Raw genomic sequence first — 26,517 nt, 5'->3', positions numbered from 1 at the left:
TTCTGGCTAGACACAGATAGTTGTGAAGCAGGTAAAAGGTTGCTCCGTTCCTTCCAGTGGTTCCTCTCTTTGGAAGAGCGTTTTCTTACCCCCTTGGCATTCTACACCCAATCAGTATCATTCAAAAGTCACAACAACATTTGTCAGTATTGATTTTCCTTTTTGGGGGAAAGGATAAGAAGGGAGAAAAAATAGGATCCTACTGGAGTATCTGAAGTATATGAGACCTCTGACAGTACAAGGATGAGATGGCCAGTCAGATTAGATGGAAGATCCCCAGGATTCTTTTTTCTACTAATTTCTATACTCTAATCAAATCAAAATGATATGATATATACATAAGTGTTTAACACATGGTATTCAATAAACGTTAGTTGTCTTTTTTAGCAGGGTTCCCTACATGCTAGGTTATATCAAAACATCATCCTTCTCCTTTCAGGGAATGAAGCTCACCTAGGATAAAAATAGTAGGTAACTAATAGTACAGTCTAGGTAATGCAGTTGGCTTGCTGGCTTAGTGTAGGGCCTCACTGTCTCCTCACCCTCTCATTCCATTATGCTAGGAAGGGGCTGAGAGTTGCCCAGGTAGCTTCCCTGGGGCTTAGCCAGCTTGTCTAGGCAGATTCTATGTAGAACGTTCTTTAGTGCACAGTTCTTTCTTTTTGGCGATGATAATCTGGGGAAAAAAGAAAAACAGGACAGGTTATTTTCAAGCCTGAGATCCCAATTCCCCATTCCCAATGTGTGGTGCCCCTTGTAATTAGTATTTAAAGAGTTCCTACACAGGGCCCAGCCAGGTTAAGTGAAAAAGAGAGTGTTACTTACTGTACGGAAAGAAGCGGACCCGCATGCTGATTTCACGGGCTGTCTTCAGGATCTCAACAGCCTGGAAAGAACACAGCAGCTTGTACAAATGAAAAGATATGGCCCAACCATCTAGGATACCCCACTGGTCCCACCCCTTCGGGAGCAAGGAAGAATGAAGAAAAGCAAAGACACAAGAGAAAGATTACTCCAAAGGACTAATGAACCACATCTACCACGGCCTCCACCAGACCAAGTCCGGTACAACGAGATAGTGCCCGGCTACCACCACTGACTGCTCTGACAGGGATCACGACAGAGGATCACAGACAGAGCGAGAGAAAAATGTAGAACAAAATTCTAACTCAAAAAAAAAAAAAAAAAGACCAGACTTGCTGGCCTGACGGAGATTGGAGAAACCCTGAAAATATGGCCCCTGGACACCCTTTCAGCTCAGTAATGAAGTCACTCCTGAGGTTCCCCACTCAGCCAAAGACTGGACAGGCCCATAAAACAAAACAAGACTAAAGGGGTATACCAGCCCTGGGGCAGGGACTAGAAAGCAGGAGGGGACAGGAAAGCTGGTAATAGGGAACCTAAGGTTGAGAAGGGAGATTGCTGACATGTCTGGGGTGGTTAACCAATGTCATAAAACAGTATGTGTGCTAACGGTTTAATGAGAAACTAATTTGTTCTGTAAAACTTCATCTGAAGTACAATAAAAAATTGGGGGAAAAAAAAAGGAAAGTTATGGCCCAGGATAGAACCATAACAGGGGCTAAAGTAATTTGCCTCTCCAACTTTTTGAGTCACTAACAGCTGCTTCTCTCTGGTACGCTTCCTCAGGAGATGCTTTCATATCAAGTTATAGTTTAGGCTAATCCTACCTAGCCTGTCCTACCTAGGATGGCTGCTTGTCTCATCAGCTCAAAGTGCTGTGCTCACCTTGCTGTGCTCAATATCTTGGAAATCCACATCATTCACAGCTAGGACTTGGTCCCCTTCCTGAAGTCCTGCTCTGTGTGCATCAGAGTCAGGAATCACCTGTTTGTAAGGAGAATACGCATGATCAGTGTGGGATAATTTTAGAAGACTGTCAGTGAAATTAAGTACTCATCAAATGTAAGATGCTGTTGTTTGTTTGTTTTTTGCCTGTGTGTTAGATGATGTAGGGAGACAAATGGCTTGCCATATGGAAAATTTTAAGTTGGAAAGAGTGTATCCCCCTTATGGAGTCCTGGTGGTGTACAGTTAAGTGCTCAGCTGCTAACTGAAAGGCTGGCACTTCGAACCCACCAGCTGCTCCGTGGGAGGAAGATGTGGCAGTCCGCTTCCATCAAGATTTACAGCCTTGGAAACCGTATGGAACAGTTCTACTCTGTCCTATAGGGCCACTCTGAGTCGGAATCGACTCGACGGCAATGGGTTTGGTTTTTGGTTTGGGAGTCCACCGAGTCATCCTCCTCCCAGTCCTTGGGACACCAGGGCTCTACAGTCTGATAACAAAGAGAAGTAGCTATCCATGTTGCCTACCCGGCACACACACCTTGGAGATGAAGATGCCTAGCTGGGAGGCCTTTCCTCCTCGGATGTTAAATCCCAACTGCAAGACAAGAGCACAAAACAGGGGCTCAATATAGGCCACAAACACATCTAGTAGCACCACTGTATTACACCCTGGCTTGTGTGTCTCCTGAGGGAAGTCAAAAATTACGGAAGTGGTAGCTCAGCTTTTCTGACCACAAGAGGAAGCTTCCTCACTTCCCTGCCTTCTTTCCAAACACCCTCCCCCAAACCATGGCCAACCTCCAGGCCTGTGTTCCTACTATGGGCAAATCTAGCCTAGAATAAGAGGCAACTGATCCACAAGCTCACCTGAGCTCCAGGAGGCTTCTTTAGCGTGATGATTCGAGGCAGAAATTGGGTCAACTCATTGTTGTAGTCTGGGTGGTACACCCTCTGCAAGACACAGCAACCCCAGAGATCTTATTACCAGTCTTAAGACTTCACACCCACCTTCATCTGGAACACTAATGCATCACCCTGAAGTCAGGAAAAAGTACAGTTATGGACTTAGCTTAAGCAGAACAGATAACACTGTCCAAATAAGCAGATGGATAACGTGGAGAAGTACCTATAGTTCCCCACTCCTTCACCTCTTGACAGATGGAAATGATAAAAAACCAAAAACCCAGTGCTGTAGAGTCGATTCCGGCTCATAGCGACCCCATAGGACAGAGCAGAACTGCCCCACAGGGTTTCCAAGGAGCAGCTGGTGGATTCGAACTGGCAACCTTTCGGTTAGCAGCCAAGCTCTTAATCACTGTGCCACCAGGGCTCCAAGAGGGCTCTGAATTTTCAGAATGTGAGGCACTGGTGTCAATGTACCCAGACAGGTGGCTTCCATGGGAAACTTCCAATGTGCCCGGTTGCTTAAAATCCAGCTTATGGGCCCTCTGGCTACACCAAGGATAAGACTTACTCTCCACATAGCTTTCTAGCTCTCCACTTAGCTTTCTAGCCCTGCCATCCTATCTTTCATGCATCATCTCATGCCCGTGGGGAAAAATCTCCTACTCAGGCGCACAGATGGTTCGCACCTCATGAGGAGGGATCCATGCTGGGGGATTCTCATAGGCAGGCAGGAAAACCACCGGGTAGTCATCATAAGGAATCCGGCTGTCCATTTCCAGCGAGGCCCTGGAATGGAAGGGTGAATCAAAGCAGACTAAAGTGTGATTCAAAAGGGACCCCAGAAGCCCAGGAAGTTTAAGAAAGCAGACGCAGCCCATACCAAGACTGTTAGTTGATAAGCCCTGCCTAAATCTAGGTGATAAGATTGGGGGAGAGAAGTTAGCGAAGAGTCAGAAGAAAACTACTAACTTTGCTGAACACCCGCTGGATGCCAAGCAACCTGCTAGGTACTCTATAGAGATGACCTCATTTCTCACAACAATATGTCAAAGTAGATGTTACCATCTTCATCTTAGAGAAGAGGAAGTCGAGGTCACGTCTAAAAAGATCTATGTCTGAAGTCCGAGGGAGTGCAGCCTCCAACTATTCACAGGGACTCGGAGCAAGGTACCGCCCCACACTCTCTAGATGTGATTAGTAACGGCGGGAGTCCCTAGACCGACCCTTCCTACACCATCAGCCACCTTCCAGATCTCCGCTCCGCGTACTGCCTGAGTCCCCCGCACACCGCTGCGTAAAATCCGCACCACCTTCACCCAGGGTCGGGCCTCAGCCAACACAGATTCCGCTCGCCGCCAATCCGGCCGGGAACCGGAAGCGGATACAGGACTAGGTCGGAAAGTAGAGGAGCCGGGGTGCGCCAAGCCGGCCCTTTCCTTCCTGACGCACAGTCCTGCGCGCGCAGATGTACGCGCTCCGCCCACACGGTGCCTGCGTTCCGATTGGCTGGCGCCTCTGGGACCGATTTGAAACTTGGCGCTTAAAGCTCTGCTTGGGACACAGCGGCTGGAGACAGGGAAGGTGACGTTTAGTTTGGTGAGTTAAGGGGGCACACCTTAGCTCAGGCTCTGCCTTTCCCGGTACCTTGGTGCTTTGGTCCTTCGTCGCCGTCTCCGTTTTTTTTTTTTTTTTTTCCATTCCAGACGCTTCTTTGCTCTTTTCAGATTGTTGGGATCACGGGCCGACTCGCCGTGGCCAAGACAGTGAATCTGAATCTGCTAAGGTAGCTATCCCGTTGGGAGGGGGCGGTTGCCACCGCTACCGCAGAGTTCCGTAACCCAACCTAACCTCTGACGAGGCCTGGAACTGAGGGAGAACGCCCTCCCATTCCTGTCTGCCTACCAAGATTCACATCAGCAGGCTTCTTGTCTTTTTCCGCAGAGACAGTGCTGAGGTAGGATCATGAAGGAAGAGGTGAAGGGAATACCTGTAAGAGTGGCACTGCGTTGTCGCCCTCTGGTCCCCAAAGAAATTAGTGAGGGCTGCCAGACATGCCTTTCCTTCGTACCCGGGGAGCCACAGGTGCGTAGCAGAGTCCTGGGCCAGCTTTTAACAGCTGGGGCCAAATGGCAGCGAGGGGCGTGGCCTAGCCTTTCATTGTTTTCTTATGCCTTGTCCCTTGTCTTCTTTAGGTCGTGGTTGGTACTGATAAATCCTTTACCTACGACTTTGTGTTTGACCCCTCTACTGAGCAGGAAGAAGTCTTCAATACAGCAGTAGCGCCACTCATAAAAGGCATATTTAAAGGTAAGGCTATTTAATTCCTCAAAAGTTTCTTGAGCATATACTATGTGTCAGGCACTGTACTTGGGTGCTGCAAATACAGGATTGGATGAAACATGATTCCTGACTTCAAAATGCCCACAGTCTAGGAACTAACCCAATAACACTTGTGAAGGTCTTTGTGCCTTTGAAGCTAGTTTTATATTGTATTTCCTTTCTGTGGTTCTGCTTATCTCTGACTTGTGTATGTTTTTGTTTGTCCTGGAACCTCATTAGGTTATAAGTTCTTTGATCAGGGCTGATGGTGATCATTGTGCCAACCTTACTTGAGGCCCAGGTACTGCACAGCCTGTTATGGAGGATTCAGAGATAAGTAATCTCTGGAGGAGTTCAAAGTCCAGGAGGTAGAAGTGGAGGTAGATGACTACATAAATGATTTTAAATAATTTAAAATTTTTGTGCACTTATGTTTAAGAAAAAAAAACTTTAATAGTTAAAAATACACAACAGAATCAGTCCTGCTGTAAAAGTAATACTGCCTTCAAACAAAGTGGTATGAAAATCAAAAAGAGTGGCACTAACTGTGGGGGATTTGGGTGAATTTCACAGAAATTTGGGAGAAATTTCATAAAACCTTTGAGATAGGGCTTGACTGATAAGTGGAATTCTTCAAAGTAAAGAAGTAGATTCTCTGAAGCTCCTGAATACTATGGCCAGTTAATAAATGTTTATTGCGGAGGCTAAGGCTTTAATGTTGTTGAAAACCATAGCAGCGTTCTGAAGAAGGGAGCAGTGCCTGAGAGGTGTGTAATTGTTATTCTCGTAGAGTGATTATTCCAGATTCAGACCAGAGGTCCACTTAAAAGAAGTAGAGCCATGGCATAATAGTCCCTTAAAGTTGGAAGGGATATTTGTACATCATCTAGTTTAACTTTCCATCCAAAGGAAAAAATGTTTTCTAACAATATATCTGTTAGGTGAACTTTCAGCTTCTGCTTAAATTTTTTTCTTTGACAGGGAACTCATTTGACTCGCAGATATTTTGTTTTTGGACAACTCTATTTGTGTTAGAAAGATCTTTATATTGAGTTGAAATCTGCTTCCTGGTAATTTCTACCCAGTGATGTTAGTTCGTCCCTCAAAGACAAATGGAAGCCTTCTTCTAGGCAAGAGCTATTCACATATTTTTTAATGTCACCGGTCAGCGCACATTGTATACTTTGTTTCAAAATTTAAAAATATTAAAACAGTAATCTCAAACTTACGCAAAAGTTGCAAGAACAGTATCAAGAACTTTTTTTTGTTGAACTATTTGAGAAGAGTTGTCAACCTGATGTTCCCTGAATGCTTCAGTGGGTACTTCCTACAAAGACTTTACATAACCATAATGTTATTGTCGTGTGCTGGTGAGTCGATTCTGACTCATAGCGACCATATAGGACAGCACAGAACTTCCCCATAGGGTTTCCTAGGCTATAATCCTTATGGGAGCAGATTGCCAGGTCTGTCTCTCATGGAGCTGCTGGGTGTGTTCGAACTGCCAACCTTTTGGTTATCAGCCAAGTGCTTAACCATTACACATCAGGGCTCCTTAATAACCAAAATTAAAAAAAAAAAAACCTGTTGCTGTTGAGTCGATTTCAACTCCTAGTAACCCTATAGGGTAGAGTAGAACTGCCACATAGTGTTTCCAAGGAATGGCTGGTTCATTTGAACTGCCAGCCTCTTGGGTAGCAGCCCAACTGTTAACCACTGTGATACCAGGGCTCCCATATCCACCATACAACTATCAAAATAATGAAATTAGCATTGCTACAATACTACTGTCTTATCCTCAGACCCCATTTAAGTTTCACCAATTGTCCCAATAATGCCTTTTATAGCAAAAGGATCTAGTTCAAAATCATGTAGTATTTCATTGTACTGCCTCTTTAGTTTCCTTCATTCTAAAACAGCTCTTAAGGTTTTTTTTTTTTATTTTTTATGATCTTGACACTTTTGAAGTTTGCAGGCCAGTAATTTTGTAAACGGTTTCGTCATTTTGGTTTGTCCGATGTTTACTTAGGAGTAGATTCAGGTTGCGCATCTTTAGTGGGAATATCGTAGAAGTGGTGCTGTGTTTTTCTCATGCATCCTATCAGACTGCATGTGATTTTGATTTGTTCTGTTACTGCTGATGTTCACTTTGATCATTTGATTAAGGTGATAGCGCCAGGCTTCTCTACTATAAAGTTAATCTTTTTCCTACTTAAATGTTTGAAAATTGTTATATGACTCTTAAGTCTCTTCTAATTAACTTCGTCCCTTTCCTTTAGCTGTTCCTGAAACCATATGGCTTCCAGACCCTTCATTATCCTGCTTATCCTCCTCAGAAAGAGCACCATAATTCTTTTTTTTGGCGGGGGGGTTCCACATCTTTATTTCTCATTCTCCTAGCTGCAGTGCATTTGATCACTCTCATTTTAGAGACAAGCTAAGACAAGCTTAAGGAACCCTGGTGGCACAATGGTTAAGAGTTTGACTGCTAATCAAAAGGTTGGCCATTCAAACCCTCCCAGCTGTAACTGTAATTTAGATGAAGGTTTACAGAACAAACTGGCTTCTCACTAAACAATTAGTACTTGTATTATCTTGTGACACTGGTTACCAACCCCATGACGTGTCAGCACTCTCCCTTCTTGACCTTGGGTTCCCTATTACCAGCTTTTCTTTCCCCTCCTGCCTTCTAGTCCTTGCCCCTGGGCTGGGGTGACCCTTTAGTCTCATTTTGTTTTATGGGCCTGTCTAATCTTTGGATGAAGGGTGAACCACAGGAGTGAATTCATTACTAAGCTAAAAGGGTGTCTGGGGGCCATACTCTTGGGGTTTCTCCAGTGTCTGTCAGGCCAGTAAGTCTGGTCTTTATTTGTGAGTTAGAATTTTGTTCTACATTTTTCCTCAGCTCTGTCCGGGAGTCTCTATATTTGATCCCTGTCAGAGCAGTCAGTGGTGGTAGCCAGGCACCACCTAGCTGTGCTTTACTGAGTCTGGTGGAGGCAGTGGTAGTTGTGGTCCATTAGTCCTTTGTACTAATCTTCCCCTTGTGTCTTCAGTTTCCTTCATTCTCCCTTGCTCCTGATGAGAGGAGAACAGTGGAGTATCTTAGATGGCCGCTTATAAGCTTTTAAGACCCCAGATGCTGCTCACCATGGTAGAATGTAGAACATTTTCTTTATAAACTATGTTCTGCCAGTTGAGCTACATGCTTCCTGAGACCATGGCCCCCACAGCCCTCAGCCCGGTCATTCAGTCCCTCAGGGACTTTGGATGTATCTGTGGAGCTTCCATGACCTTGCCTTGAACAAGTTGTGTTGGCTTCCCCAGTATTGTGTACTGTCTTACCCTTCACTAAAGTTACCACTTACCTATTGTCTATTTAGTGTTTTTCCGTCTCCACCCTTCCCCTCCCTTGTAACCATCAAAGATTGTTTCTTTTTTTTTTTTTAATTTTTATTAAGCTTCAAGTGAACATTTGCCATTCCAATCAGTCTGTCACATGTAGGTTTACATACATCTTACTCCCTTCTCCCACTTGCTCTCCCCCTATTGAGTCAGCCCTTACAGTCTCTCGTTTCGTGCCAATTTTACCATCTTCCCTCTCTCTCTATCTTCCCATCCCCCCTCCAGTCAAGAGTTGCCAACACACTCTCCCGTGTCCACCTGATTTAATTAGCTCACTCTTCATCAGTATCTCTCTCCCCCCCACTGACCGGTCCTTTTCATGCCTGATGATTTGTCTTCGGGGATGGTTCCTGTCCTGTGCCATCAGAAGTTCTGGGGAGCATTGTCTCTGGGATTCCTCTAGTCACAATCATACCATTAGGTGTGGTCTTTTAGTGAGAATTTGGGGTCTGCATCCCATTGGTCTCCTGCTCCCTCAGGAGTTGTCTGTTGTGTTCCCTGACAGGGCAGACATCGATTGTGGCCGGGCACCAACTAGTTCTTCTGGTCTCAGGATAATGTAGGTCTCTGGTTCAAGTGGCCCTTTCTGTCTCTTGGGTTCTTAGTTGTCGTGTGACCTTGGTGTTCTTCCTTTGCCTTTGCTCCCGGTGGGTTGAGACCAATTAATGTATTTTAGATGGCCGCTTGTTGGCATTTAGAACCCCAGGCGCCACAATTCAAAGTGGGATGCAGAGTGTTTTCATAATAGAATTGTTTTGCCCATTGACTTAGAAGTCCCCTCAAACCAAGTTCCCCAGACCCCAACCCCTGCTTCGCTGACCTTTGAAGCTTTTCATTTTATCTCGGAAACCTCTTTACTTTTAATCCAGTCCAATTAGGCTGACCTTCCTTGTTTTGAGTGTTGTCTTTCCCTTCACCCAAAGCAGTTCCCATCTACAGATTGATCAATAAAAAGCCCTCTCCCTCCCTCCCTCCCTCCGCCCTTTGTAACCACATAAGTATGTGTTCTTCTCCGTTTTTTCTGTTTCTCAAGATCTTATAATAGTGGTCTTATACAATATTTGTCCTTTTGCAACTGACTCATTTCGCTCAGCATAATGCCTTCCAGATTCCTCCATGTTATGAAATGTTTCAGAGATTCGTCACTGTTCTTTATCGATGCGTAGTATTCCATTGTGTGAATATACCACAATTTATTTACCCATTCGTCCGTTGATGGACATCTTGGTTGCTTCCAGCTTTTTGCTATTGTAAACAGAGCTGCAATAAACATGGGTGTGCATATATCTGTTTGTGTGAAGGGTCTTGTATCTTTAGGGTATATTCCGAGGAGTGGGATTTCTGGGTTGTAAAAAAAAAAAATGGTAGTTCTATTTCTAACTGTTTAAGATAACGCCAGATGGATTTCCAAAGTGGTTGTACCATTTTACAATCCCACCAGCAGTGTATGAGAGTTCCAGTCTCTCCGCAGCCTCTCCAACATTTATTATTTTGTGTTTTTTGAATTAATGCCAGTCTAGTTGGTATCAGATGGAATCTCATCGTAGTTTTAATTTGCATTTCTCTAATGGCTAATGATCGAGAGCATTTTCTCATGTATCTGTTGGCTGCCTGAATATCTTCTTTAGTGAAATGTGTGTTCATATCCTTTGCCCACTTCTTGATTGGGTTGTTTGTCTTTTTGTGGTTGAGTTTTGACAGAGTCATGTAGATTTTAGAGATCAGGCGCTGGTCTGAGATGTCATAGCTGAATATTCTTTCCCAGTCTGTAGGTGGTCTTTTTACTCTTTTGCTGAAGTCTTTAGATGAGCATAGGTGTTTGATTTTTAGGAGCTCCCAGTTATCTGGTTTCTCTTCATCATTTTTGGTCATGTTTTGTATTCTGTTTATGCCCTGTATTAGGGCTCCTAGGGTAGATCCTATTTTTTCTTCCATGATTTTTATCGTTTTAGTCTTTATGTTTAGGTCTTTGATCTACTTGGAGTTAGTTTTTGTGCATGGTGTGAGGTATGGGTCCTGTTTCATTCTTTTGCAAATGGATATCCAGGTATGCCAGCACCATTTGTTAAAAAGACTATTATTTCCCCAATTGACTGACACTGGTCCTTTGTCAAATATCAGCTGCTCATACATGGATGGATTTATATCTGGATTCTCAATTCTGTTCCATTGGTCTGTGTGTCTGTTGTTGTACCAGTACCAGGCTGTTTTGACTACTGTAGCTATATAATAGGTTCTGAAATCAGGTAGGGTGAGGCCTCCCACTTTCTTCTTCTTTTTCAGTAATGTTTTGCTTATCCGGGGGTTCTTTCCTTTCCATATGAAATTAGTGATTTGTTTCTCTATTCCCTTAAAGTATGACATTGGTATTTGGATTGGAAGTGCGTTGTATGTATAAATGGCTTTTGGTAGAATAGACATTTTTACTATGTTAAGTCTTCCTATCCATGAGCAGGGTATGTTTTTCCACTTAAGTGTGTCCTTTTGAATTTCTTGTAGCAGAGTTTTATAGTTTTCTTTGTATAGGTCTTTTACATCCTTGGTAAGATTTATTCCTAAGTATTTTATCTTCTTGGGGGCTACTGTGAATGGTATTGATTTGGTTATTTCCTCTTCGGTGTTCTTTTTGTTGCTGTAGAGGAATCCAAGTGATTTTTGTATGTTTATTTTATATCCTGAGACTCTTCCAAACTCTTCTATTAGTTTCAGTAGTTTTCTGGAGGATTCGTTAGGGTTTTCCATGTATACGATCATGTCATCTGCAAATAGTGATAGCTTTACTTCCTCCTTACCAATCTGGATACCCTTTATTTCTTTGTCTAGCCTAATTGCCCTGGCTAGGACTTCAAGTACGATGTTGAATAAGAGCGGTGATAAAGGGCATCCTTGTCTGGTTCCCGTTCTCAAGGGAAATGCTTTCAGGTTCTCTCCATTTAGAGTGATATTGGCCGTTGGCTTTGCATATATGCCCTTTATTATGTTGAGGAATTTTCCTTCAATTCCTATTTTGGTTAGAGTTTTTATCATAAATGGGTGTTGAACTTTGTCAAATGCCTTTTCTGCATCTATTGATAAGATCATGTGGTTTTTATCTTTTGTTTTATTTATGTGATGGATTACATTAATGGTTTTTCTGATATTAAACCAGCCTTGCATACCTGGTATAAATCCCACTTGATCAGGGTGTATTATTTTTTTGATGTGTTGTTGGATTCTATTGGCTAGAATTTTGTTAAGGATTTTTGCATCTATGTTCATGAGGGATATAGGTCTAAAATTTTCTTTTTTTGTAATGTCTTTACCTGGTTTTGGTATCAGGGAGATGGTAGCTTCATAGAATGAGTTGGGTAGTATTCCGTCTTTTTCTATACTTTGAAATACCTTCAATAGTAATGGTGTTAAGTCTTCTCTGAAGGTTTGGTAGAACTCTGCAGTGAAGCCATCTGGGCCAGGACTTTTTTTTGTTGGGAGTTTTTTGATTACCGTTTCAATCTCTTTTTTTGTTATGGGTCTATTTAGTTGTTCTACTTCTGAATGTGTTAGTTTAGGTAAGTAGTATTGTTCCAAGAATTTATCCATTTCTTCTAGGTTTTCAAATTTGTTAGAGTACAATTTTATGTAGTAATCTGATATGATTCTTTTGATTTCATTTGGTTCTGTTGTGATGTGGTCCTTCTCGTTTCTTATTCGGGTTATTAGTTTCCTTTCCTGTTTTTCTTTAGTCAGTCTAGCCAATGGTTCATCAATTTTGTTAATTTTTTCAAAGAACCAGCTTTTGGCTTTGTTAATTCTTTCAATTGTTTTTCTGTTCTCTAATTCATTTAGTTCAGCTCTAATTTTTATTATTTGTTTTCTTCTGGTGCCTGATGGATTCTTTTGTTGCTCAGTTTCTATTTGTTCAAGTTGTAGGGACAGTTCTCTGATTTTGGCTCTTTCTTCTTTTTGTATGTGTGCATTTATCGATATAAATTGGCCTCTGAGCACTGCCTTTGCTGTGTCCCAGAGGTTTTGATAGGAAGTATTTTCATTCTCGTTGCTTTCTAAGAATTTCCTTATTCCCTCCTTGATGTCTTCTATAACCCAGTCTTTTTTCAGGAGGGTATTGTTCATTTTCCAAGTATTTGATTTCTTTTCCCTAGGTTTTCTGTTATTGATTTCTAGCTTCATTGCCTTGTGGTCTGAGAAGATGCTTTGTAATATTTCGATGTTTTGGATTCTGGAAAGATTTGTTTTATGCCCTAATATGTGGTCTATTCTAGAGAATGTTCCATGTGCGCTAGAAAAAAAAGTATATTTTGCAGCAGTTGGGTGGAGAGTTCTGTATAAGTCAATGAGGTCAAGTTGGTTGATTGTTGTAAGTAGGTCTTCCGTGTCTCTATTGAGCTTCTTACTGGATGTCCTGTCCTTCTCCGAAAGTGGTGTGTTGAAGTCTCCTACTATATATGTGGAGGTGTCTATCTCACTTTTCAATTCTGTTAAAATTTGATTTATGTATCTTGCAGCCCTGTCATTAGGTGCGTAAATATTTAATATGGTTATGTCTTCCTGATCAATTGTCCCTTTTATCATTATATAGTGTCCTTCTTTATCCTTTGTGGCGGATTTAAGTCTAAAGTCTATTTTGTCAGAAATTAATATTGCTACTCCTCTTCTTTTTTGCTTATTGTTTGCTTGATATATTTTTTTCCATCCTTTGAGTTTTAGTTTGTTTGTGTCTCTAAGTCTAAGGTGTGTCTCTTGTAGGCAGCATATAGATGGATCATGTTTTTTTATCCAGTCCGTGACTCTCTGTCTCTTTATTGGTGCATTTAGTCCATTTACATTCAGCGTAATTATAGATAAGTAAGTTTTTAGTGCTGTCATTTTGATGCCTTTTCATGTGTGTTGTTGGCCATTTCATTTTTCCACATGCTTTTTTGTGCTGAGACGTTTTTCTTAGTAGCTTGTGAGATCCTCATTTTCATAATGTTTAACTTTGTGTTTATTGAGTCGTTACGTTTTTCTTGGCTTTTTTCTTGAGTTATGGGATTGATATTCCTTTTTGTGGTTACCTTTTTATTTACCCCTATTTTTCTAAGTAAAACCCTAACTTGTATCCTTCTATTTCGCCTTGTATCACTCTCCATCTGGCAGTTCAATGCCTCCTATATTTAGTCCCTCTTTTTGATTATTTTGATCGTTTATCTATTGATTTCCATGATTTCCTGTTGTGTGTATGATTTTGTTTATTTATTTATTTTTTAGAATTAGTCTTAATTTGTTTGTTTTTGTGCTTTCCCTGTTTGAGTTGCGTTGATATCAGGACGTTCTGTTTTGTGACCTTGTGTTGTGCTGGTACCTGATATTATTGGTCATCCGGCCAAACAATCTCCTTTAGCATTTCTTGCAATCTTGGTTTAGTTTTTGCAAATTCTCTAAACTTGTGTTTATCTGTAAATATCTTAATTTCTCCTTCATATTTCAGAGAGAGTTTTGCTGGATATATGATCCTTGGTTGGCAGTTTTTCTCCTTCAGTGCTCTGTATATGTCGTCCCATTCCCTTCTTGCCTGCATGGTTTCTGCTGAGTAGTCTGAACTTATTCTTATTGATTCTCCCTTGAAGGAAACCTTTCTTTTCTCCCTGGCTGCTTTTAAAATTTTCTGTTTGTCTTTGGTTTTGGCAAGTTTGATGATGATATGTCTTGGTGTTTTTCTTTTTGGATCAATCTTAAATGGGGTTCGATGAGCATCTTGGATAGATATCCTTTCGTCTTTCAAGATGTCAGGGAAGTTTTGTGTCAGGAGTTCTTCAACTATTTTCTCTGTGTTTTCTGTCCCCCTCCCTGTTCTGGGACTCCAATCACTCGCAAGTTATCCTTCTTGATAGAGTCCCACATGGTTCTTAGGGTTTCTTCATTTTTTTTAATTCTTTTATCTGATTTTTTTTCAGCTATGTTGGTGTTGTTTCCCTGGTCCTCCAGAAGTCCCAGTCTACATTCTAATTGCTCGAGTCTGCTCCTCTGACTTTCTATTGCGTTGTCAAATTCTGTAATTTTATTGTTAATCTTTTGGATTTCTACATGCTGTCTCTCTATGGATTCTTGCAACTTGTTAATTTTTCCACTATGTTCTTGAATAATCTTTTTGAGTTCTTCAACAGTTTTATCAGTGTGTTCCTTGGCTTTTTCTGCATTTATCCGAATTTCATTTGTGATATCTGTAAGCATTCTGTAAATTAGTTTTTTATATTCTGTATCTGATAATTCCAGGATTGTATCTTCATTTGGGAAAGATTTTGATTCTTTTGTTTGGGGGGTTGGAGAAGCTGTCATGGTCTGTTTCTTTATGTGGTTTGATATGGACTGCTGTCTCTGAGCCGTCACTGGGAAACTAGATTTTCCAAGTAGTCGGCTAAAAAAAAATGCAGTCAGATCCCTATCTGAATTCTCTCTCTGGCTCCGGGTATTCGGATGTTAATGGGGTCGCCTGGGGAGGGTGGGGGAGGGATCTGAGAGCTAGGAGTGTAGCACCACAAAATATAGAGCTGAACACCACGTTCACGCTCCGCCCCTGTTTGCCAAAATCCGGGCTGGACGGGTCCCTGGCTTGGACCCTGCTTTCCTTGCTAGGAAACCAGTCACTTCCTCCTGGGGACTTCCTGCGGTGCGCGGCACCGCTCGTGGGCACTGGGTGGGCGTTTCCCGCACGAATGGGTGGGCCCGCCCCCAGGGTCTATTCAGGCGATTATAATTGGGTCCCGCGGTCACGCCCCTCCCGTGCACGCGCCCAAATCCCAGCGGGATGACTTCTGGGTTGAGACGCTGCTTTCCCCGGTCCGGAACCAGTCACTTCCTCCCGGGGACTTCTCCTTCCGGAGCGCCACACCTCTCGCGCGAACTGGGTTGGCGTCACCTGCACGGCCAGGTGGGCCCGCCCCCTGGGTCAATTCAGGGTAATAAAAATGGACCCCGCGCTCATGCCCCACTCGTGTGCGCGCCCAAGTCCCAGCAGGACGGCACCCCGTCTGGGACGCTACTTTCCGCGCTTTGGGACCAATCACTTCCTCCCGGGGACTTCTCCTTCTGGTGTGCCACACCTCTCGCGCAAACTGGGAGGGCGTCACTCGCACGACCAGGTGGGCCCGCCCCCTGGGTCAATTCAGGGTAATGAAAATGGACCCCGCGCTCATGCCCCGCCCGCGCGCGTGCGCGCGCGCCCAGATCCCAGCGGGATGGCTCCCCGTCTGGGATGCTGCTTTCCCTGCTTTGAGATCAGACACTTCCGGGGATTTCTTCCTCTGGTGTGCCGCGCCACTCGCGTGGACTGGGTGTGCGTTCTCCCGCACGAACATGTGGGCCCCGCCCTGGGGTCACTTTAGGGAAATATAGTTGACCCCCCCCCCGCTCGCGCCCCGTCGGCTTCTCGCCTAACTCCCGGCGGGACGGCACCCCAGCTGGGACGCTGTTCTCCCCCCTCCCAGATCAGTCACTGCCTCCCGGGTGCTTCTCCCTCCGGCTGCGCCCCTACGCCGCCCGCGCCAACCTGCTAAACTTCCTCCCGGGATGGATTCGGGGGGAAGGGGTGGGCCCCCTTTCTGTGCCGTCTGCCCCCCTGGGGTCTGCCCCAGATCGGGCTCCGAAGGTCACCTGCCTGGTGCTCTGGCTCCTAGTTCTGAAAACAGTCGCTGTCTGCCCGTATTTGTTCGTTTTCCGTCTCTAAGTCTGTGCTTGTTGTTCAGAGTTCGTAGATTGTTATGTATGTGATCGATTCCCTTGTTTTTCCAAGTCTTTGTTGCAAGAGGGATCCGCGGTAGCGTCCACCTAGTCCGCCATCTTGGCCCCCGATTGTTTCTTTTTGTGTGTAAACCTTTTCATGAGTTTTTACAGTAGTGGTCTCACACAATATTTGTCCTTTTGCAATTGACCTATTTCATTCAGCACAATACCCTCCAGATTCATCCATGTTGTGAGATGCTTCACAGATTCATCATTGTGCTTTATCGTTGCGTAATACTCCATTATGTGTCTGTACCACAGTTTGTTTATCCATTCATCTGTTGATGGGCATCTAGGTTGTTTCCATCTTTTTGCTGTTGTGAACAATGCTACAATGAACATGGGTGTGCCTATGTCTATTTGTGTGACAGCTGTTATTTCTCTAGGATATATGCCTAAGAGTGGGATTGCTGGATCATATGGTATTCCTGTTTCTAGCTTTCTAAGGAAGCACCATAATGTTTTCCAAAATGGTTGTACCATTTTGCATTCGCACCAGCAGTGTCTAAGAGTTCCAGTCTCCCCACAGCCTCTCCAACATTTGTTATTTTCTGTTTTTTTGATTTGTGCCAGTAATGCTGGGGTAAAATGGTATCTTACTGTGGTTTTGATTTGCATTTCTCTAACGACCAGTGATCGCAAGCATTTCCTCATGTGTCTACTAGCTGCTTGAATGTCTTTAGTGAAGTGTCTGTTCATTTCCTTTGCCCATTTTTAATTGGGTTATTTGTCTTTTTGTTGTAGAGGTATTGGATTTTCTTGTAGATTTTAGAGATTAGACCTTTGTCAGATTTGTCATAGCCAAATTTTTTTCCCAGTCTATAGGTTCCCTTTTTACTCTTTTGGTAAAGTCTTTTGATGAGCGTTTAAGTATCTTAGTCACCTAGTGCTGCTATAACAGAAGTACCACAGGTGGATGGGTTTAACAAAGAGAAATTTATTTTCTCACAGTCCAGTAGGTTACAAGTCCAAATTCAGAGCATCGGTTCCAGGGAAAGGCTTTCTCTGTCAGCTCTGGAGGAAAGTCCTTGTCCTCAATCCTCCCCTGGTCGAGGAGCTTCTCAGGTGCAGGTGCACTGTGTCCAAAGGACGCGCTCTGCTCCTGGTGCCGCTTTCTTGGTGCTATGAGGTCCCAAACTCTCTGCTTGCCTCCCTTTCTTTTTATCTCTTGCGAGATGAGAGGTGGTGCAGGCCACACCCCAGGGAAACTCCCTTTACCTTGGGTCAAGGAGGTGACCTGAGTAAGGGTGGTGTTACAGTCCCACCCTAATCCTCTTAACATAAAATTACAATCACAAAATGGAGGACAACCACACAATACTGGGAATCATGGCCTAACCAAGTTGACACATATTTTGGGGGATGACACAATTCAATCCATGACAGTCAGTGTTTAATTTTTAGAAGATCCCAGTTATCCAGCTTATCTTCTAGAGTTTGTGTGTTGTTAGTTATGGTTTGTATCCTCTTAATGCCGGTAATAGGAACTCTAGCATTGATCCTAGTTTTTCTTCTATGATCTTTATAGTTTTTGGTTTTATGTTTAGGTCTTTTATCTATTTTGAATTAGTTTTTGTATATGGTGTGAGGTATGGGTCCTGTTCTAGCTTTTTGCAGACGGACATCCAGTTTTCCTAGCACCATTTGTTAAAAAGACTGTCTTTTCCCCATTTGATGGACTTTGGGCCCTAGATGGAGATCAGGTGACTGGATAGATTTACATTTGAGTTCTCAATTCCATTCCATTGGTCAACGTGCCTGTCGTTGTACCAGTACCATGTTGTTTTGACTATCATAGCTGTATAGGAGGTTCTGAAATCAGGTAGTGCAAGTCCTCCTACTTTGTTCTTCATCTTCAGTAGTGCTTTACTTATCCAGGGCCTCGTCTCTTTGCATATAAAGTTAATGATTAGTTTTTCCATTTCTTTAGAGAATGCCGTTGGTGTTTGGATTGAAATTGCATTGTATTTGTAGATTGCTTTGGGTAGAATTGACATTTTCACAATATTGAGCCTACCTATCCATGAGTATGGTATGTTTTTCCATTTATGTAGATCTCTTTTGGTTTCTTGCAGTAGTGTTTTGTAATTTTCTTTGTGTAGGTCTTTTACATCCCTGGTTAGATTTATTCCTAAGCATTTTATTTTTTTAGGGGCTATTATTATAAATATTATTTTCCTGATTTCCTTTTCATCATTCTCTTTATTGGTGCGTAGGAATCCAACTGATTTTTGTATGCTTGTATCGTGCTACTCTGCTGAATCTTTCAATTAGTTCCAGTAGTTTTCTCATGGAGTCTTTTGAGTGTTCTTTTTATAGTATCATATCATTTACAAATAGGAATAGTTTTATTTCTTCATTGCCGATTTTGATGTTCTTTATTTCTTTTTCTTGCCTTATTGCTCTAGCTAGAGCACTATAGTTCTATTTTCATATTGTTAACTTGGGAAACTGAAGATTAAATTATAGTCTTTAGAAACAGTGTAAATTAGAAAGTGATTCCAATATATGTGTTTGGTTAACATTGCCTTAGTTGCAAAGAAAGAGCCAGTACTTTCACAGTCCTCTCAAAAGCATCCTCTTGTACTCTGAATTCCCCGCACCACAAAGCCCTGAATATTTTGAAAAAGTACTAAAACCTGGTTTCCCTAGTTATTGCTATATACACATATCCATGGTATTTCAAGTAATTATGGAATGTTATTCACTTGTCCTATAATCACGCCAGGTGTCTTAGTTATCTGGTGCTGCTATAACAGAAATACCGCAAGTGGATGGCCTTAGCATACAGAGATTTATTCTCTCATGGTTTAGTAGGCTATAAATCTGAATTCAAGGTGTCAGCTCCAGGGGAGGCATTCTCTCTCTCTCGGCTCTGGAAGGAGGTCTTTGTCCTCAATCTTCCCATGGTTGAGGAGCTTCTCAGGCACGGGGACCCTGGGTCCAAAGGATGTGCTCTGCTCCTGGCACTACTTTCTTGGTAGTATGAGGTCCCTTGTCTCTGTTTGCTTGTCTCTTTTGTATGTCAAAAGAGATTGACTTAAGATACAACCTCACCGTGTAGATTGAGTCTTGCCTCATTAACTGCCTCTAATCCTGCCTCATTAACATCATAGAGGTAGGATTTACAACACATAGGAAAATCACATCCATTGACAAAATGGTGGACAGTCACACAATATTGGGAATCACGGCCTAGCCAAGTTGACACACGTTTTTGTGGGACACAGTTCAATCCACAACATTCTACTCTTTGGCCCCCCAAAATTCATGTCATTGCTATATGTCAAACATGTTCACCTTGTCATAGTGAAAGTCTTTAATCAACTCCAAGTCCAAAATCCAAAAGTTCCTCTTCATCTGAAATCTAGAATATAAATTATCTGCTTCCAAATTACAGTGGTAGAACAGGTACAAGGCAGGCATTTCTATAACAAACGGGAGAAATTGAAGGAAAGGAAGGGATAACAGGCACCAAGCAAGTCGGCAGACACATACATTAGGTCTCAAGGCTTGAAAATAACCCTTTGTTCACTGAGATCTTTTAGGCAATAACCTTGCCCCCTAGACTCGGGGTGTTGGCCACACTCTCCAGATTCTGAGTTGAGGGCCCTCTGCCCTGGACTTCAGCTCTGCCTTCCAGGCCCACTGGAATGGCAACTCTGCTTCCTCGCATTTGGGTGGCCCCATTCTCCTAGTCCCATCTGAGTGGCGACCCTACCCTTCCCTACCCCAGCCCCAGCAGGCCCCTGTTCTCCTGCCCTTTGGGAATGGTAGCCCTGCTGCCTCAGCTTTGGGTAGCAGATCTGGCCCCACCCCACCTGCACTTGTGAATGGAAGTCCCACACTCCAGAACTGAGTTGGTGAAGGTCTGACTCTTTGAAAACTAAGAGATCGTGGCCCCACCCTTTGAAGCCCCAGAGGCCATGGCTCTACCCTTTGAAACCCCAGAGGTCCTGGCCCTACCCTTTGAGACTGAGGCAACTCTGCTTCCGGTGTTTCTTGGCCTCTTGGCCCCTTGGGCCTTACCTCCAGTGCCTGCCCTGCTGGGGCAAGTGTTCCAAAGCTCTTTAGCTCCACCAATAAGTGCCTGGAGGTACCCCATTCCATTAGTAAACTTCAGCTGGAAGGCACTCAGCTTTCTTGCTCCATAGGTCTGCAAGCCTAGCTCTCCTGGTAAGTGCCTGGAGGTACCCCACTCTGCCAGGAAATCTCCTGCACAGAGGCACTCAGCTCCCTCGCTCCGTGGGTTGTCTCCTGGTTCTGCTGCTGCCGTTTCTCTGCGACTGCTTCATCTGTGCTGTCTCTGGTATTGTAGCTCTCTTCGCTTCCTTCTGAGTCCTCACCAGAATTGTCTTTGATGTACATAATTCTACTAACAGCCCCTTCAAGGCAATCTAGGCTCTTACTGTTAGGCACTTTAAAACTCTTCCAGCCTCTACCCATTCACAGTTTCAAAGCCGCTTGCACATTTTAGGTGTCTGTTGGAGCAGCGCGGCACTTCCAGTGACATCAGCGATCCATTACAGTGAAAATCTCAATTTTGCATCTTACAATCTTTCAGAACATCAGGGACTTCATTTACACCAACAAGTTCTTTGAAAATGTCAACGTTTTCATGAAGATTAACAAATCGTTTCAAACCTTCAAGGTTTTTCTTCAGATTCCAAAATTATTTTGGTAAACAGTAGATAACACCTTTGACATAAATGTGACGATCACTTAACAGAGAAAGCTTGCTTTGTGTTTCTTCAGAACACGTCTACCACTCGAATAAGGGACAGACTTCCAAAGGTCATATTTGTTTTCCATCTTGAGGTAAACTTGGATTTATAGTTCCTTCTAGGTGCCATACTTACTGTTTTAGTAGGTTGTTGTTAGTTTTTAGATGCCTTTCTTAGATTCCAAGCTGGTAATTTATAACAATTTAAATTAAAGGGAGAATAGCTCATCTATTGTCTAATTGTTTCTTATTTCATCTTGCTACAGCTGTGGCTGGGTTTACCTGCCTTTTATTTCAATCAAAAAATTAAACTAATGAGATAAAAGGAAGATATCCATGTAACTATTGGGATTCTCTGACAAGAGGCAATATACAAAGTGACTTATAAAATAAACATTTTTTCTGGAATTAAACTCAGAAATATTCTTTGCAGGTCTTTATGCAAACAGCACTGATAACGTTGTTGTTAGGTGGCAACAAAAGACATCCCGTGTTCAATAGCACATTCTGTTTAATAATTTAGAAAATACAAACCAGCAAAGTAAAGAAAACACAAACAAAAAATCACTTACCATCCTACTGCTCAGAGATAAATACCAAAATGTTAATAATCGGTATCCTTTTGATCTTTTTCTGTACATATACTTACGCTTAACATTTATGTTTAACCTTTTTCATTTAACTGTATCATGATCATCTTTGAATGAATGATTCTTTATCAGTCTTGTATAAAATCTAAAGACATCACATTGAATCACACTGACATGAAAATATTCCTATAAGGAGCCTAAGTTAATAAAGTCCAAATCCATTCTGAGAGTTCAAATAGGAAGTGGATGCTTTTATTGACTGTGAAAAGCAAGTAACTTTGCCTTTTCAAATAAAGATTCTGATAGCCAAAGAAATGCATGCTAGAATCCCTCCTATTTATGCAGCTTCTAAGACTTTTTTTTAATAACCATATTTTAGAATTCTTAAGGTAAGGAGAGAGTAGACTTGTAAAGCTCTGAATGGCTTTTTGACGGTGACTTGGCCACCTTCATTATCCCAGTCATAACTTTAAGTGTTTTACTTCTTAGCTTTTAGGACTATCAAGAGGAGGACACTAAAGCATATTATACAGCTACAGTCATCAAAACAGCCTGGTACTGATAAAACAATAGACACTGAGACCGATGGAATAGAATTGACAGTCCAGAAATAAACCCACGCACCTATGGTCAAGTGATTTTTGACAAAGGTGCTAGTCCATTCGATGGGGGATAAAAGATTCTCTTCAATAAATGGTGTTGGGAAAATTGGATTTCCCCATGCAGAAAAATGGAACAGGATCCATGCCTCGCACCATACACAAAAACAAATACCAAATGGATTAAAGACATAAATGTGCAAATTAAAACCATAAAATTCTTAGAAGACAATGCAGGGGCAACGCTGTCGGGCTTAGCTTTTTAACAATGGATTATCTAATATAATGGCAAAAGTACAAACAGCAAAAACAAAACAAATAAATGGGACCTCATAAAAATTAAAAACTTTTGCCCAGTATTCATTGCAGCACAATTCCCAATAGCCAAAAGGTGGAAACTACCTAAACGCCCAGCAACGGATGAATGGATAAACAAAATGTGGTACATACAAACAATGGAGTATGACTCAGCCACTAGGAGAAATGAAGCCTTGATACATGCTACAATATGGATAGAGGTTGAAGACATTATGCTGAGTGAAATAAGTCAATAACAAAAGGAAAGATATTGTATGATTTCGCTTATATAAAAAGATAAGAACAGGCAAATGTATAGAGACCAAAGTTTATTAGTGGTTACCAGGAGTGGGTGGGAGAGGGAAAAGGGTGGGTTATTGCTTATGGAGTCCTGAGTTTTGGTTTACGGTGATGGAAAAATCGTATTGATTAAGGGTAGGATTTCTTGTGGTGTTGACAGTTTCTTTGTTCCATTTAATTTTCTGTGCCGAGTTCTGTTTCTTTATACATTTTCTTTTTGTCTTTTTCATTATTGTTGATTTTGTGTTTGCTGAGTCTTTATGTTTTTCTTCTTTTTTTATTTTGATGTATAGGTTTGTTAGCTTCCTTTTTGGTTACCTTGAAATTTACCTTTATTTTTCTAAGTTTAAGCCAATCTTTATTTCTTTCCTTCTTTTTTTTTATTGTGCTTTAGGTGAAAGTTTACAGCTCAAGTTAATTTCTCATACAAAAATGTATACACATATTGTTATGTGACACTAGCTGAAATTCCTATAATGTGACAGCACACTTCCCCTTTCCACTCTGGATTTCTCGTGTCCCTCCAACCAGCTCCTGTCTCTTCCTGCCTGTTCATCCTGCCTCCAGACAGGAGCCACCTATTTGGTCTCATGTATCTGCTTGAACTAAGAAGCACACTCTTCATGAGTATTATTTTATGTATTACAGTCCAGTGTAATCTTTGTCTGAAGAGTTGGCTTCGGGAATGGTTTTAGTTCTGGATTAACAGAGTCCAGGAGCCATGTCTTCTGGGGCTCCCCTAGTCTCCGTCAGACCATTAAGTCTGATCTTTTTAAGTGAATTTGAGTTCTGCACCACACTTTTCTCTTGCTCCGTCGGGGTCTCTGTCAGGGCTGGCGGTCATTGCTGGTAGCCAGGCTAATCTATTATTCCTTGACATTGCCATAACTTCCTCTCCATGTGGAAGTTCTGTGACTACGGTGTAATTCCCTCTTTTTTGTTTTGACATTTAGATTTGATTTGTTTTTGTGAGTTCCCTATCTGGGTTGATAACTAGTTGATCTGTCCTATGTCCTAGTTTTGTATGGTTGTCTGATCTTGTTGGTTCTCTAACTGGAAAACTCCCTTTAACATTTCTTGTAATTTTGATTTGGTTTTTACAGATTCCCTTAACTTCTGTTTATCTGGAAATGATCTTTTTGACATCATATTTGAGAGACAGCTTTACTGGACATATAATTCTCAGCTGGCAATTTTTTTTTTTCCTTTGAGGCTTTATAAATGTTATCCCATTGCCTTTTTGCCTGTGTGGTGTCTGTTGAGTAGTCAGAGCTTAGTGGCTTTCATTTATCCCTAGCCACTTTCAAGATTCTTTGTCTTTGGTTTTGGCAAGTTTGATTATGGTATGCCTTGGTGACTTTCTTTTGAGGTCTACCCTGTATGGGGTTTGTTGAGCTTCTTGGATAGATATCTTCTCAACTTTCATGATATCAAGGAAGTTTTCTGCCAGCAAATTTTCAACGTTTCTGTCTGTGTTTTCTGTTATCCCCCCGTTCTGGTACTCGGATCACTTGTAGATTTTTCCTCTTGATACTGTGTCCCACGTAATTCTTTAGGGTTTCTTTGTTTTTTAAAAAATCTTCTTTCTAATATTTCCTCAAATAAATTGGTGTCAAGGGATTTATCTTCAGTCTAATTCTGACTTCCATTGCCTCAGTTATGCTCCTGTGACCTTCTACTGACTTGTCTAATTTTGAAATTTTATTACTAGTCTTTTGAATTTCTAGTTGCTGTCTCTCTCTGGTTTCTAGCAGCCTGTTAATTTTGTCGTTTTGTTCTTTTATTGTTTTCCCAAATTCCTTAGGCCCCTGGTGTGCATGGGTGAGGCCCCTGCTTACAGGGTAGGGCGGTGTCAAATGTCCTGAATCGGCAGCTCCCCCTTGGCCACTTCTGTTAAAATGGGCTTCAGGTGTATGCCCTGCTGTTTTAGGCTAATGAGGGCATGCAGTGTTAAATTGACCCACACAGTTCTGGGCAGGGATGAAGGGCACTGTAAGTCTGTGGACCCCTTGTGCCAGCACCTGGGCGAAGGGGCAGGGCCTCCTGACCAGCCCTGAATTCCTGGCTTAGGGGATGTGGTGTTTTTTAATACTGTGGGACTGGTATCTGAGTAGAGTGGGGTGGGGGATGGGTGAAGGGAAGTAAGTGCTTCTCCACTGTGAACTCTGGGAAGGGAGGGGTTATTTTGCCCCCACATGGTGGTTAGAAGCTTGCACTTAACTTTCGCAGGTCTGGTGCCACTCCTATTTGGTTCTGGAGGTGTGTGCAGATTCACTGCTGCTTGTCTGCATCTGATGTGGTGAGGCTCCTCTTTGAACGATGCCGCTTGCCTCAGCCCATGTGTGCCATGCAGACTCAGCTAGCAGGGCACTGGTGATCTCACGATCTGTACTTCTCCACTGCTTTTGAATTGTTTCTCCTTCCACCACTTAGTCTGATTCTTCAGCCTTGCTTTTGATGATTAGGGTTCCTAGATTGTCATATAGAATTGATTCACTTGTTTTTTTGGGTCTCTGTTGTAAGAGGGACGACAGGAAGTATCTGAGTATTCCGCTGTCTTGGCCCAACCTCAAGGGTAAGATTTCACAGCCAGTTAATGTAATTGGTATTAATAAGTTGTACGTCTGTAAAAAGTTGAATTGGCACAAGTGGTGTGATAGATATATTTACCACAATAAAAAAAAGAGCAGCTGCATGGCTGCTTATGTACAGCCAAACACCTCACGCGATTTAGTTCCTTTGTTTGGAGGTTTAGAGTTAAGGTTTCATGGGACATCTCAGTTAATTGGCCTAATACTGTGTTTAGTGCTCCTGTTCTATCACCTAGTTCATTGCATAGTGCCTGGGGTCTTAAAAGCTTGCAAGTGGCCATTCAAGCTACAACAATTGGTCTCTCTTTGCCTGGAGCAACAGAGGAAGAAAGAGGAATAGGAGGAGGAAATGGAATGTTTGGCTAATTGTCTTCCTGAAAAACTGCTCCCTTTGCAATGAAACCAGAAGAACTGGATGGTGCCTGGCTACCACTACTGAACATTTTGATTAAAGATTCTGTAGAAGAATCCTGATCAAAATGAAGAATATGCAGAACAGAATTTCAGATTCTCATGGAAGCCAAATTTTCTGGAGCCATGGAGGCTGGATGAATCCCCGAAACTATTGCCCCGTGGTAATCTTTAAACCTTAAACCAAAAACATCCCCTGAAGTTGGCTTAAAACCAAACAGTAGTTTAGCTTAACTAATAAAGAATGTCTGCCTTGAGCATCGTGCTCTTTTAAGATATTTCTATATGGGATCAAATTGACAACAGCAACTCAAAAGATTAGATAGGAATCTTAGGGGGTAGTTAGTTTTATGTTAATGATGGAGGAATAACTCAGAAAAGGAGGGTGAGAATGGTTGCACAACTTGAAGAATGTAATCAGTGTCACTGAATTGCACCTGTACAAGTTGTTGAGTTGGTGTATGTTCTGCTGTGTATATTCTCAACAACCACAACAAAAATAAATTATAAAAATAAAAAGTATATTTAAAAGAGGAAACATTTTAAATATATTTTTAATTTAAAATGTATTTATTTTAAACTGAAAATAATATTTTTTTATTATTTTAAATTAAAATAAATATATACATATTTTTTAAATATATTTTTTGGGTTGGTATTTTTCTTCTTTGCTTATTTTGAATAGTGTAAAGTCATGGCACCCACATGACTTTTCTTTGTGTCTGCTATTCCTAAGAGACTTTCTTAAGAAAGCAAATCTCAATTTAGTTACAAGTAATTGCTGAAGAAAATGAAGGATATTGATTGGA

General features: G+C 42.1%; 2 protein-coding genes across 6 annotated transcripts in view; one reads left to right on the top strand and one right to left on the bottom strand.

Annotated features, from left to right (window-relative positions):
* Window positions 1-339: 339 nt before the first annotated feature.
* On the bottom strand, window positions 340-4,121 carry PDZD11 (PDZ domain containing 11). 3 transcript variants are annotated; one of them, XM_049871698.1, is made up of 7 exons: window positions 3,942-4,121; window positions 3,405-3,504; window positions 2,680-2,763; window positions 2,351-2,407; window positions 1,750-1,848; window positions 826-886; window positions 340-676 (listed from the first exon to the last, which is right to left on the bottom strand). In XM_049871698.1, exons 2-7 carry the CDS (start codon window positions 3,489-3,491, stop codon window positions 642-644), a joined length of 423 nt encoding a protein of 140 aa, XP_049727655.1. In that variant the 5' UTR covers window positions 3,492-3,504; window positions 3,942-4,121; the 3' UTR covers window positions 340-641. The 3 variants fall into 3 exon arrangements, with proteins under 3 accessions (XP_049727655.1, XP_049727656.1, XP_049727654.1); XM_049871699.1 differs by having other exon boundaries at window positions 3,987-4,121; XM_049871697.1 differs by having other exon boundaries at window positions 3,963-4,119.
* A 91-nt stretch (window positions 4,122-4,212) lies between these two features.
* KIF4A (kinesin family member 4A) overlaps window positions 4,213-26,517 on the top strand; it is a 197,009-nt gene continuing 174,704 nt past the window's right edge. The window contains exons 1-4 of one of the 3 annotated variants that reach the window (XM_049871659.1): window positions 4,213-4,314; window positions 4,443-4,501; window positions 4,660-4,800; window positions 4,911-5,025. In XM_049871659.1, coding sequence (XP_049727616.1) covers window positions 4,681-4,800; window positions 4,911-5,025 — 235 coding nt within the window. In that variant the 5' untranslated portion in view covers window positions 4,213-4,314; window positions 4,443-4,501; window positions 4,660-4,680. Of the gene's footprint in view, window positions 4,315-4,421; window positions 4,502-4,638; window positions 4,801-4,910; window positions 5,026-26,517 lie in introns of all 3 variants that reach the window. The other 2 variants (XM_049871660.1, XM_049871661.1) reach the window with 2 other exon arrangements.

This window comes from Elephas maximus, chromosome X (genome assembly GCF_024166365.1).
Source record: "Elephas maximus indicus isolate mEleMax1 chromosome X, mEleMax1 primary haplotype, whole genome shotgun sequence".
Taxonomy (NCBI): domain Eukaryota; kingdom Metazoa; phylum Chordata; class Mammalia; order Proboscidea; family Elephantidae; genus Elephas; species Elephas maximus.
The sequence above is the reverse complement of the archived record's forward strand: the minus strand, read 5'-3'. Positions and strand labels throughout refer to the sequence as shown.

Coding starts and splice junctions, on each gene's coding strand:
- PDZD11 (XM_049871698.1), bottom strand. CDS start 3,491: ATGGACAGCCGGATTCCTTATGATGACTACCCGGTGGTTTTCCTGCCT. Junction 1,849..2,350: donor TAGGCATCTTCATCTCCAAG/GTGTGTGTGCCG, acceptor CCTTACAAACAG/GTGATTCCTGACTCTGATGC. Junction 887..1,749: donor AAGATATTGAGCACAGCAAG/GTGAGCACAGCA, acceptor TGTTCTTTCCAG/GCTGTTGAGATCCTGAAGAC.